We start from the raw sequence: 14,017 nt of genomic DNA, 5'->3' as shown, positions 1-14,017 counted from the left end.
TCTCTCTCTCTCTCTCTCTCTCTCTCTCTCTCTCTCTCTCTCTCTCTCTCTCTCTCTCTCCCTCTCTCCCTCTCTCTCTTTCTCGAGCGACTCGATATTACACGCGGGCTACGAGAACGGTAACGCCGAGCGAAAGTTGAACCGACGTGCGACCAGGATTACAACGACAAGAGACCATATATTTTACGTTACTCGGTTTACGATTGTCCGAGATTAATGACATTCCACTTCTCCTGGGCTTTACTCCGACATACAAGTAATATCACGAGACGTCGCTGGTGCTCGCGCCTGTGGGAGGGGGAAAAAAAAAGACAAACGTCGGGTACGAGCAGACTGGCAATAGGGCACGCGTTAAATCCAATTTCCCTGAAACGACCCGGACCGCCGGAAATAGGAACGGGGCGCGATCCATTACGGTGCGTCTCACGAAGATCAGTCCGCGTTACAAAAAGATTATTGTTGCATTATGTCACTTTTGCGACCGCGCGACGCGAGGTATAAATTTCACGCGAATTTCTCAGTGATTCTTTGCCGCGAATCTTCTCCTCCTTGTGAATCACGTCATATTCTATTGCTTTTGCGTTCCATTACAGTTTCCTGCCCATTGTCTGCTTTTCTTCGCGGCCGCTGCGTTACTAGTCCTTTCGAGTGCTGTTCCATTGTACTGGAAAGTTATCTCGGTTTTCAATTTTATATGCAAAACTGGAGGTACATGGAGCAGGGACGAGAAGCTGAAAAATTCGATATGCGTCGCATCGAGAACGTTGTAAATTTTCAGACATTTATTGGTTTCGTATGAAACGTCAATAATCTGATTATCGTTAATATTAATGTACAGTCTAATAATACTATTAGAAGTTTTGTTTGCAGTGTAAATTATACAAGTGAATGAGCATAGACGACTGATGTTGAACAATTCGTGAAAATATTAAAAAGTGAGAAACGTGAGATGTTAGCTGATACATAGAGAAAATCGTTATATGAGTGAAATTATAATGAGTCGTGTTTTTACGGTTATCTCTGAAAAATATCGCGATTTATGAAAACGTAATGGACAAAAGCGCCGTATCCTATTAAAGCATCTAGGGTTTAGAGAAACCGAACTCAGTAAAAATGCATAAAGATCTCATCGCAATATATCAATTTTAATGACGCATAGTGTAGAAGAAATAATCTTCATCGTTTTTCAACGTCACACTATACCTAATCTAATTAATACTCAATGCTTTGACGGCATTTAACGAGATTTATCCCATTGACATAAAAACGTATTAATTATGTCAAATCTGTATTTAATGTTTCTGACATTCTCGACATTAATATGGATACTGCAAACATGAAGCTTTATACCGTCGAGATAAAGGAGAGAGAGTATGAATAAAGAAATGGTCCGACACCTTTGCGTATGATGAGAGCTTCAAACGAAAGCTCGAATTTCCTATGCGATGCGAAAAAGAATCTCTCTACTTTCGTACGTACGTACCAGAAGCTCCTCGTACATACTTTTAACAGTAATGCATACAAATGTAAGAGCATGAAATGAAAACACGAGGACGTCTGTGTGTGTATGTGTATGTGTGTGTAGCTGTTGTGCATGGCTTAGAGAGTCTCTAATTATAACATTACGCTATGCCAAACATATCGTGTAACACTAATTAGGGGAATGTTAGTTGATTCCTCGTGTAGATATGGTTACTTAAATAGTTATCTCATCGAAAGGATGAATATAGACGAACAAATAGAATTCTTATGTAGTGAAGAGGTGACGCATTTCAAATATTCACGCGTGCACTTTAACTTCCGAAGCTGCGTTCGGAAACGTCACTCGAGTGTCCCAGTGTATCATCTTATCCTTGTTTGCTATCCGGTGAGCGAAAAAGATAAAATGATACACTAGGACACTCGGGTGATGTTTCCGAACGCAGCCTGAAGGGAAAACCGCTGAGGGCATTGTAGTGTACAGATTTGCGGCATTACTGGACATTACTAAGTAGGCGTTTCTTAGGCATTAGGCTTCACTGGATCATTATAAAGATAAAATACGATAAAAGAAGATAAAACAAGATAAATTAGATTAAATAAGATAATAAGCTAAAGTAATGCCCACTGGGCATCAATGGGTATTGGTGTACAAGATTTTGGTCAGCGGTTTCCCCCTCGTTGACTTCTTCTCCTTATTTCTCCGAATGCCTAATTCGGGAAATTTGCTGCATCGCATGAATTTACTTAGAAAATTGCGTCGTTCTTTTTGCCGTCATGTCTGAATGTACAAGCACGAGGAAAATCGTTTATAGAAGGTGTCATAGCTTATCTTGCGTCTCCCTTTCTTAGATGTCATCCTCGTGCTATACAAAAGCACGTAATTGAACTCTTTGCATTGAAACTTAGAAAGTTAAAGGCCTCGGGGTGTTGCTTGAAATTGAATTGACTCGAGCGCGTAAAGCTATTTGGCCTTGTCCGCTGTGCATAAGAGAGTTTGCTGTACGTATCGTAAATTAAATCTTTCGCGGTGTATCAATTTTCTATTAATAAGTTTTCATTTATAAGTTCAATATTTGAAAATACTCTTTGCTACTTTACACAATAATTAATATAATAATCGCACATCGAATTTTTATAATTTAAAAGGTTACTAAAAATATATAATACAATATACTAAATGGAAAGTTAAATTGAGACGTAACGATTCTGTTTTTCTATGCGCAAGTAAAGCTTGGCCTTTCCAAAGCTTGTCAACATACATACGCACCCATACAACTTCCTCGTCTTTATATATTCACATATATAAGGAAGCGATTTATTGTTATGGTGATACGTCAATCAGGTAACTATGGCACGCCCGACTTTGGAACTGTGAACTAATTACAACGACGTAATTAAGTAATTAACTATCTAGCGGAGGAGGCTGCAAAGCACCCCGTTCCATAACTCTGTCAGGCTATGTATGTACACGCACATTTAAAGCCGGCGTAGTTCGCAAGAGCTATTTTGAAGTCGTGTAATTAACTACCACACTAATCACGATATTTAACTAATTTTTACCTTTTTTTATTATAATTCTAACAAAGAAATGTTGTACGCGGAGAGAATTTTCTCTTAAAATTTATCCTGAAAATTATGTGATCGTGGACGAACGACGCGGCATTTCGGAGAATTTTATCAGTTTTTTTTAAATTTTACTATACATTTAACTAGCAATTATACTTTGTATACATTTTATTAGTAAAACGCGTGGTAAAATTTCAAGAAACTCTCATACAGTTCTTCGAAATGCCGTGTTGTCCCACGATTACGTGATTTTCCGGGTAAATTTTAAGAGAGAATTCTTTCTGTGTGTATGTAAATGCATTTTTATTCGTTGGCAGACAAATTCCTAATGATTGACACATGATTAATATCAAAGTTGCAAGGTAGCTCAAATTAATTTACATCCGAAAATTGTTCGTACGTCCGCCAAAAAAAACGGCCTACCAATGAAGCGACACGTTTTCGTAAGTTTCAGATCTTGAATTTGACCTACATTTCCAGGCAACTTTATTCGATAATCGTATTGTGTCCCCGCTTAATTAAAGGGGGAAATTTAGAGGATAATTAACGCATAATAATTCAGCATTGATAATGAGAGTTCCGGCGTGGAGATCGAGAGGCGACTAATTAATTATCTCAATCTCGGCGGTGGCATTCGTCGTTTTCGCGCGGCCTATCGGGGTCAATGAAAATTATGCGTGCCTATACAGCAGCGCAATAAAGTGTTCAAACCACGAAGTACCGTGCTCTCCTGTGCATACTCGGGCGCGCGCACCGCGAAAAGTGTTCTTTAATATACGTGCACCATCGAGTGGACGAGTTTACAGCGCTTGCTCACGGCACGCTTCTGGTACGAGTCACGAAATGCTCTAGATGAATCACTGCGCAGCACGAAGTGCAGTGATATAGGGGCAGCCAACGTGCCACGAGAACCCAATGACGCGTCCATGCGGAAGCGAATTATCTTTTCTACCACCTGTACCTTGCACCTGATTAATCCGCCATTTCTCGATCACGGGGCCACGCTTTATCAAATGACGAAAATTTAATGGCGCACGTTGATTGTACGATTAATCGAAGAGAAATATTATAATCCTCGCGCCACGTCGAAAATGAGCTTCACGGCCAGATGAGCGCAGCGCTTATACATGTAGAACGTCGAAATGTCGGAATAGATAATATATCCGTACCATTAAATGCATTTTCACGGAAACTGTGAGAAGTGGGACGACTTTTAACGAGCTCCTTCAACTCGCACAATTCTTTTTTGTACAATACAAATGCTTCGTAGAAAATTGAACAAAAATATTTCTAATCGTACGCGAATCTGGCTTACTCGAGAATACGATTTTCGTTCGTGGGACTGAAAACGCGACGGTGGATCTGCTTTCTTCTTTTCGGATTTGCGAAATCTCATCCTTTTCTTGTATGTAACGCAGCCTGTAACAACTCAAAGTTCGTCGATCCAATAAGCGGAAGCGGTACATCTCGGAGAAGACAAATGCGCGCTCCGGGTTTCTCGGCCACGATCGGATTGAAAGTGCATTCATAGATGTATAAAATAGCATATTCTTGTCGCGTTTGAAAACTAGAATGTCCCTTCCTCACATCGGCGACGTAAGTACGGTCTGAATGCACTTGGACCGAGGAGTTCGCTCATGAAACTGTCCTGCCTGAATAACTCAAATAAAACGGGAACAACTTCTATTCGTCATGAACGAAGAACACCGGAAGGAAACGCGATATATACTTGAATGTGGAAATGCTCACTTTTCAAGTGCGCTCAGATGAGATATCTCTCCCTTGAACTCGTGCCGAAGTATAAGCGTATCGTCGCGTGTCTCAAGCCGCGAGTCAGCGTACACATCCTTGATATCTAAATGATTTTCGTCGGTCGCTCGTATATCATTACGGTAGTATAGCCAGATTAGATGGTAATAACGTGATAAGAGATCCAATTTCTCCCTGCGAAAAATGTGACTATTTATCTAAAAAAAGGCATCAGCACCTCGTCAATCTTAGATCAAATTACACCTATCTTTGTTGCAAATATTAATCAACTTTGCAAAATCTCTCTCGCGCATAGATAACGCTCCTTCGTATAAAATTTATTGTTAAGTTTAGCGCACACATTTTGAATAAATGCGGCGAGTGTGGCGCAGAGAAATGTGCGCTGCTTAGTAAACAAACGAACGAAAAGATCCGAGTTGAAATCCACGGCCACCGCTGGTTTTTTTTTTCGGAATCTCCCGAAGGGAAGTGGCAACCACCGAGAGTATCTTGCCACACATACCCCTTTAGGGCTATAGCCCTCCAGATAGGAGGTTTCCTTCGGCAAGCCTACCGAAGATAAAGTAAAACCAAATGCTCAAAGTACCAGAACGAGAACTGGATAAAACAGGCTTTAAGCCTAATACACGAGGAGGAGGAAGAAGAAGAAGCTTTTGAATAAAATGCAACCGGACAGTTTAACTTGGGAACTGGCGAATTCGTTCATATTTTGAACGTGAAGATAATTGCACGAAATACTCGAACAGCCGCGTTATTTCGATGACTTCACAAGTTCAAGGCACGTCTGACGTGTCTTCTTTACGCGACAAAAGAGATGCGCCGCTGATACAACAAATCGTGTCTCGATTAAGGTAATGCGAAATTCCGATATCTCTATCTCGACAATGAGAGAGTTAATCACAAGACTAAATGAAATATCATAGTCGACGGATCGCGGCGTAATCGAATGCGAGGCCGTACGTGCCGCGCAACGCAAAGTTATATCGCACGTCTAAATTAGAGCTTGCAGCGCAATCATTCATGCGTGTCAGTAGCGCCGCGGAACGAGATTCCACCACGTTGCGTCCTGGTCAAGTAATTTAATAATAATTATTCCCTCACAGGAGACGGCCGCAAAGCGTGGCCCATTGCCACTGTCGGCCGACTCATAAATCACCGGGCTAACGCCTAACGGACTTAGTCGCTGATCGTGATTTAATGCCAGTAAAATGCTAACAACCGCGTATCAACGAGCCAATAAGAGACATCGTTTATGGGGAGATCTTAAACGAGTCGTTAGCCGGCGTGCTATTCGCGAGGTGGCTTTTCCGTTGACGCAACGCAAAATACCTGAGAACAAATAGTGAGATATGAAAAAAGGTGCGAAAGAGAGAGAGAGAGAGAGAGGCTTTTGGCAGAGATAGCAGCATTCGCGGATCGCGTATCAATACAGACGAACCAGACGGAGATTATCAAATTCAGATGACGCTTTGTGACCGCCGGCTATCGCGGAAAAATCAGTGGATATTCACCGTCACGGTTTTTGGCCACGAGCTCGCCGCAAAGCGCGCGGTACTCCTGGCCACAAGTGACGAGACAAAGAAGAATCTCCGGGGAAACGCTATTAAGTTCCAGCTTGTGGCGAACGCGATTATATCGATCGTCATTGTACAGGTACAAAGGCTTCGGTGAGCTAGGTGGTGTGTGTGTGTGTGTGTGTGTAATGTGTATTATCAAAGTACACTGGATGCGTTGATAAATCCGCTAGAGAAGAACGTAATAGAGAAGCGCGAATATTCCGCCGCGCCACAGGACAGCAAGATTTCTCTTAATTGAACGGCACGTAAATAACGTAATATCGCGTGAACGAGTGTGCCGCGTTAATTGGATAGGTAAATTTAATGTTTGCGGAGCTTCAATAATCGCCCTCATGCGCGCACCGGACTTTAACGCGGCGGGAGGCACGCCGCGATTTTACATCAGACCACCCCTAATTTTCTTAGCTTTAATCGAAGGCGATAGTCAACCCCGCGCTAATCGCGTTTCATAAATATCGGGCTTCGCATTACAGCACCCAATTTGAACGCAATCTCGATAGGCGAGCGTCGCGCTTGTATTATTAGACACCTGTATGCTCTCTCAGCTCCGGGGTAATAAGGCGTCACCTGATTTTATCCAGCCTTTCTCCTTTATCGGACTATCTGGAGCGTATTCCGCAGTCTATTTGCGGACGTAATAATCTAACATGGTCGTCAACCCGTGAAGCCCGCCCTCTCGAAAACGTGGAAACGAAATCGCTCCGGCGCGGCGCGGCGCGGCGAGCTCTCTGCGTTATTCATTCGACGCCGTGGCAAAGACTCACGCTCGACCGCACCCGTAAATTATTTCCGGCCGAAACCAAGTAGTTGAAATACGTACAACTTGCATGAGATCCCATTTTTCCTATCAAATATACGTGCCCCTCGCGATTCCGCGGGGCTGCAAATAACCGGTCGAGTAACTGCTTTCCAAATATCCCTTCGCGATAAGGTACGCCGCGCGGGGCTGATATCATCTCAATTAGCACCCGTCGCGTCAAAAACGTCGGCGGTGCGATCAAACACGCGAATTAAACGCTAGGAGAACGATCGTTGATGCGATCTACGAAACGATATGCCACACACGTTGAGTACAAGATTGCCCCACGTCTATCAGTCTGCGGGTTGGACGTGTAGCCTCCGGTCCGTGTGCGGACCGCTAGCGCTGATATAGGCGAGATAAAACGTATAAAAGTGTGTATATATATACGGCGGGCTCCGCAGAATACGATGACTGCCTCGAGGAAATGCCCGGGAATCTCTCGGAAACTTTGGAGCGGTCCACGCGGAAGGCGTTGGGTCAACTGTCACGAATGCACTCTGGACTTTTGGGGTCGCACCGGCGCATTTTCATCCGAGAACTCGAATTCTCAAAGCGGCATACCGTGTGCGCCGTCAGAGTTTCGTGGCAATAAAGAGAGAGCGGGCGGTGAAAAGAGACGCTCTCCGCGAGAAGGACGGAAAATGGAGCATACGTGCGCTTCGGGAAAAGGCGCGCTGAATTGTCCAAAGCTTTCCACCTGTCGGCGAATGCAAAGCACGATTGCCAGCATAGAAAGAATTATCGGTGCGAGCTATCGGCGATCAGAGAAAATCCAGCGTACTCGAGTTCGATCTCTCTTTCTCTCTCTCTCTCTCTTTTCACGGCTACTCGTGCGATATTGCGGACAATCAATAAAATGCTGAGATTATTAAACGAGATACCGTAATTCGTGGTCGCGCACGTCCCACGCGTCGAACGGAGGACGAAAGTAACGATATATCAACCGTCCAATATTGTAGACAACTCTCGCCTTAAACGGCTGACACATAAATCTTCGCTTATCCTTTCAACCGCGTGTCAGCATAAGCGGCGCATTTTTCGCACGCGCATAAACCACTCCTCCGCTCCTCCCCGCCGCTCGAATCGAGTGGCGGCAACAATGAGAGATACCGGGGGTATCGCGCGATATAAAGGCGGCCCCTCGCGCGCGTCAGTGGCGATCCGGATCGTTAAAGTCTCGTCTTCTCGACGAGACGAATGCGGTTCGCGGCGCGCCGCGGCGCCGGCGTCTCCGCGCCCGGGGATTATGGATGCGTTCCACTTCCGATAACGCGCGAAACGCGGAGGCGTTTATGCCCTCGCCCTTACGCCCGGCTGCTCCCTTTTCCCGACCGAGCCGCCCGCGCGCCGCCTTTCGCGCCCGCACACCTCGTCGAAGTTGGCAACAGCATCTGGAGCGTTAAGGGTGGATGAGCGATGTGCCGGTGTCTTGCAGCGTGATGGATCGTCCAATACCAGCCAATATGCAGTATTGCACGTGGAGTGGCAAACTGGTATCCATGCATCAAATCGGCGGGCAGAGAGCGGGCAGGAAGGGAGGATGGCCAGGGGGTGGAAGAGAGAGAGAGAGAGATGGAAGTTTCGTGTGCTCCACACGACACGTTCCTGCACACACTACCGTATGCTCGGTCGCTTCCGTCGTGGTCAGAGAACGGTTCTTGCCGATCCGTCCTTAGTGGTACGACCATAAGGTGCATCTCCGATTGCACGGGATACCTATATACGGCTATGTATTTACACACATACGTATATAAGGAGGTACATATATGTATATACATACATAGGTATACACGTACACGGGATCCGGGATGTCCCGGTAAGAACGGCGAGGATGCTGCGAGCTACGTGGTTGTGCCATGTGTTTGGAACGTCAGGCAACCAGACACGTTTCTCGAGACAATTTCTTGCCGTCTTATTTCATCCGGACGGATACGACCGTGCACCGAATCGTATTCACTTTTCCGTTTAACGGATTGTCCTAAAGGACCAGTTTGACAAACGAGCCGCGAGAAGAAAAAGGATGGCGGATTAAATCAAATCGCGATAGCGCGCCTAAAATAGCGGGAACAAACGCGCGCGGGCCTCATTGGAAATACATGACCGAGCGGTTAGCATAAATAATTTCGCGTGGCGGTAATTCGATTTCTCATCGCGCTACCTCCGGCCATCGCCGGGAAGCTTTTTCGATCGGAGGCAACCAGGTCGGCCCTTTATCTAATTCTCAGACAAACAGTCCAACAAAGAGCTCGATAAACGTGAGAGAAATATTGGCTCACCGAAACGTCAGAGTGGTGAAAGGTCGATAGCTCTTGTGACTATTGATGCTTTCCATCGGCGTACCCCAGAAATCGTCGTTGAGCACGCTGCTCCACGACGCCTCGCCGATCACGTCCCTGTTCCTCACCACCGCCGGTATGTCGTCGTGCACGAAGTCGCAGTCGAGCGCGTTGAGATAACAGCCGACCGCGACGAGCGCGACCGCCGCGTAGATGCACCATCCCGGTGGCTCGTTCGCCTCAGTCTCGTTGCATCCACCGCGGCCGCCTCTCTTCGCCGACGTTGCTTGGCAGAAGTAACCGTTGTTCCGTCGCCTCATGTCGCTTGGCGTAGTCGCTCGGTACCGCGCACGAGATAAGCCCTCACGTTCGTTCGTCCGCGAGCCCGAAGCGCGAGCACTGTCATCAAGTCGCGAGTCGTCTCTTCGGGCACCGTTATCTCCCGCGCGATCGATCGCACACCCCGGTGTGACTGCACTTATCGCGATCGGTACCAGCTGACTCTCGCATTTCTGGGGCGAACGCTCGGGTGGGAGTTGACGATCGGGAAGCGCACCCGCGACCTTACGCCGCTCAAGGCTCGCTACCAAGCACCGTTTCAATCACGAGCCTCGGCATTCCACCCTCGGTGTTTGCTTCATCGATAGCTTTGCGGGCAGACAAATATCGTAAAGGCCGCGATCGCTTATACACCGTTGGCTCTACCGTGCCCCCGAATCGAGTCAAAGGGACGTGACTCTTGCGTAACGCCTGCGGCAAAGCGACGCGAAATGCCGCGGTGCTAGCCGGTGCCTCGCGTTCATCTCTCCCATTTAGGCCGACGACGCTACCCCGATGAGCATTCGTTTGTCCCGCGGTGAGCTTGACAAATGACTGCGAGAGTTCATTATTTATCGGGTCGGCCAGCTCGAGCGTGTTCCAGACGAAGGGTGGCAGCGGGCCTCCGCGCGTGAATCGCTCACGACTCCGGGTAATAGCCCTCGCGTGGACTTTCCTCGGCAATTGCTCCCGCGGGGATCCAAGTGGATCCTTTTTACGTAACCGCGTAACGACGTAACAGCTCGTTACCGCGCCAGCGGCCGGTATCGGGTCGATCCGCTCTCCAGCCGCAAATCACTGATCCGTGCGGATCATTACGGATTCTCCCGGCGGAGTAAAACGCGATATGTCTATAGTTCACTTACCGCTCTCGGACGTAAGTGACATTAACGCGGCAGTTCTATAAGCTGCGACTTCGGCTCGCATATCCGATACTTATCCGGTCACTCTACGAACAGATTTTCAATCACGCCCGACACCGAGCGCACAGAGTTATGCGTTTCTCCTGTCGCTCGATACATCGTGTGCCCTTATTTAACATTTAGCGTATCGTTCTTGGAACGTCACAGCTAACGTAACAAATGTATCGCGATTGCACGATCAAACGATAACGGTTTCGCAGCTACTCTTATCACCCTATATTCGCGTGCGCGTCAAGAGCGAGAGTCTCCTCCGGTCAACGATGATCTTCACTCTTTTTTGCTGCATCGGGAAAATTTCGTGGAATTATGGAGAAGAGGCTGCAACGCCGACAGGACGGCTGTATGACCCAGATACCCAGGGCTCCTCCGTCGCCACAATTTTACTGTGCATGTAGATCTATACAAGCGGCTCGTATCTCGCCGTGGGGCATGGCTCGAAATCCTCCGCGACAGCGCCTGCACCTCCCGCCGACCTCCCGCTTCTCCCGCTACCACTCTCCTATCTCTTTCCCCTGACGACGCTGCCACTTGGCCGCGTTCACTCCTTGTCCCTCGCCTCTCTCAGACCTCACCTTCCGCGCCGATGAATTCAATCTTTGGGCAAGCTTCGCGACGATTTTTTTCTCCGATCCTACCGCGCGACGACCAGGCTTGAACTCTCGACGCGCCGATCTCACTAGCGTGGCCCCCGCTGCTCGCCTCCGGCGGGACGTCACTCGAGATAAAAGCCGGGCATACTCGGCGTTCGAGTAGCTTGCGGTGGACGTTCCTCGACGTTCGCCCTGTTCATCCGCGACAAATCGTATCGAGTGATTTTTCACGAAGGAACGAGAGAACTCGGCGTGGTAGAAAATTATGGACGATCTCTATAGTTAGAGGTATATATTATTTGGTAGCTCCGATCTCGCTTGAATTTACCGAAATATTATACTTGAAAAAATACTTTGGTACCGCTCTTTTCACTTCTCCGACCTTGGTTAGATCGCGCGATAGCGTACGAGTCGTATCAAGGACGCCCGGATGCGGTCGCAGAGGTAGAAGTATTATTCCCCCCCGATGGTCAGCGATCGGGGATGGTAGCTACGCGAACGTTCTCTCGCTCGTTCAGGCGGGGTAAAAAACGTAAACGGAGTAAAATTTCCTCGAGAGGCCGCAATCTGGTAACGTGCACCCTGCCGATCGACACGGTGCGTTGATCGGTAAGCCCGCGCATCGGAACGTCACAGATCACGAAAACGACATCGGTGTCGAGCTCGAGCGGGTCACCGCGACGACGATAAGCGCGAGACTAAGGGACGACGGCATCCGCCCGGTTATATACCCGACGCACTCTGACCCGCAAAGCCGCGCCCGCGCACGAGTCACCCCCGGGGGTTTCCCTCCTGCATCCTCGCGCGCCTTCCCTTTCTTCTTCTTTCCCGTTCGCCGGCACCTGCTCAACCTTGGATTCCACTGACGTCATGTTGTTTACCCATAGTTCACCTGCCAAAACAGGTCCCTCCCCCCCCCCCCCTCCAAGGCACGGTAAGTGTAAATGGTCAAAGCGAAGGACCACTGGCTTACGGGCATGACAATTTAATGGCTTTTTAACGCTGAAATAAGACGGCTCTTATTAACTGCCCTGAAATGTACGAGAGGTAACGATTGTTATAATAAATGGTAAGAAATCGAAATTATCGTCTCTATAATTGCTAATTTGATCAGGGAGATATAAAATAATTTTATCCGGCGGCTCCAATTGCCCCGTTTTCTATTTCCGGCACTCGTGACTCATTTTAATTAAATTGAAGTCATTAACGAGATTTCTACGTTACGCGTGATATAGTTAGGCGCTCGTATCGAATCTTACGAACAAGATAACAAAGACAGCGCTGAGCAATTATTTATTACCTGGTATTTCCCTCCGGGAATATCTCGCATCTAACGATACAATGGATCACGGCTCGCGAATCAGTGAACGTAATGACGATACGAGCTCGTTACCGACGATGATGATACGGTAACGAGCCCGTAGTTGCGAAGTGATGCTGCATTGTATGATTGAATTTGGCTATTGGCATCACAACCCCGAACGTGTATCAAATTGAAATTACATCAAGACATTGTTATCATATAATTTTAATTATTGTTTGAAATCATTATCGCAAGCAAAACGGCTAAAGTGTAAATGCAACAACAATTTATACGTAATAATTTATGCATAAGCGTGCAACGAGATTTCTATACACATAAGCTCGTAAGCGAACAAGTGTGCAGTTCCATTCGGAGAAATTCACATCGGAAAGCTGTGAAATTATTCTTCAAATTTTTAACGTGACACACACCGGAGCAGATGGAGCTTTCACGGGATTAATATAGAGAACGGAATTAAATCCTACACGCATACTTGAGATTAGTTTCTATTCTTCTATTCTTATTCCACCTTTAACAAGATTCCGACGAGGCTAAATTATCTTGCGACTACCGAGTAACAGATATATCACCATAAAGTGGCAAAGATAGATCTGAATTTTTCATGTCACTAATAAGCAAGTTTCGCAGAAAGTTATAATTGAGCGAGATACCGGCATTCTTCTACCGAGGAACTTAATATTAGCGACATGGCTGTCGCTCAAGTAATTCGCATAATGTACCCGGAGCTCGCAATTAATGATCATTTAGTTCGATGGCGCCGGGTAGCCGTCAGTGCCACGATTCGCAGGCGAGCGTGGAACTTTGGTCCGCCAGCGCGCTGAACTTCCGTATGAATCCACTTTCAAACTGCGCAAGAATTTTTAATTACGGCCTTGTAGAACGAAAAACGCCACTTACGTGTCACGTTAATGGCTCTCCGTTTCGGCGGAATGCGTAGAGCCGGGCTCCGCGCGACTTCCAGCGAGTTGCCACTGTCGCAATGGTGGGCAATGACGATTCGCGATAATCACTTTATTCGCACTTGCGGTCTTTATTCCCTTTGGCCTCGAATCGCGTTCGCGATTGTCGCGTGTCTCGAATGTTTCCCAGAAAAATGACCTGTACAACGTTTACACGGATCATTTTTTGACTCTTTAAACTCTTTGAATTCTTTCAACTCTTTGAAACTTTGAATACTCTTTGAACATGTATTTAAGACAAAGTTAAATGTACACTAAAAAATAGTGGTGCAACCTTCCACCACATCCACGTAGTTAAGGGGATGCTGGAGTGATTCTGCACTTTCGCACCCTTTGCACTTAAAACTGTCTGTTTCGTGGAAAGATTTGTGTAATACACAAATTAAATGGCACGTGTACAGATGATCGAAAGCAGCTTGCTATTCCGGCT

General features: G+C 46.8%; 1 protein-coding gene across 4 annotated transcripts in view; it reads right to left on the bottom strand.

Annotated features, from left to right (window-relative positions):
- The window catches only part of LOC105559828 (transmembrane and TPR repeat-containing protein 1-like), a 194,517-nt gene that overhangs the window by 121,674 nt on the left and 58,826 nt on the right, over nucleotides 1-14,017 (bottom strand). For 2 of the 4 annotated variants that reach the window (XM_012008430.1, XM_012008431.1), the window contains exon 1: nucleotides 9,474-11,998. The exons of the other annotated variants lie outside the window; for them this stretch is intronic. In XM_012008430.1, coding sequence (XP_011863820.1) covers nucleotides 9,474-9,793 — 320 coding nt within the window. In that variant the 5' untranslated portion in view covers nucleotides 9,794-11,998. Of the gene's footprint in view, nucleotides 1-9,473; nucleotides 11,999-14,017 lie in introns of those variants that run through there. 4 annotated transcript variants of the gene reach the window in all.

The sequence above is a fragment of the Vollenhovia emeryi genome, unplaced genomic scaffold, assembly GCF_000949405.1.
Source record: "Vollenhovia emeryi isolate VEMERY1.0 unplaced genomic scaffold, V.emery_V1.0 DF939252.1, whole genome shotgun sequence".
Lineage (NCBI taxonomy): Eukaryota > Metazoa > Arthropoda > Insecta > Hymenoptera > Formicidae > Vollenhovia > Vollenhovia emeryi.
Note: the sequence above shows the minus strand (reverse complement) of the source record. Positions and strands in the feature narration are given on the sequence as shown.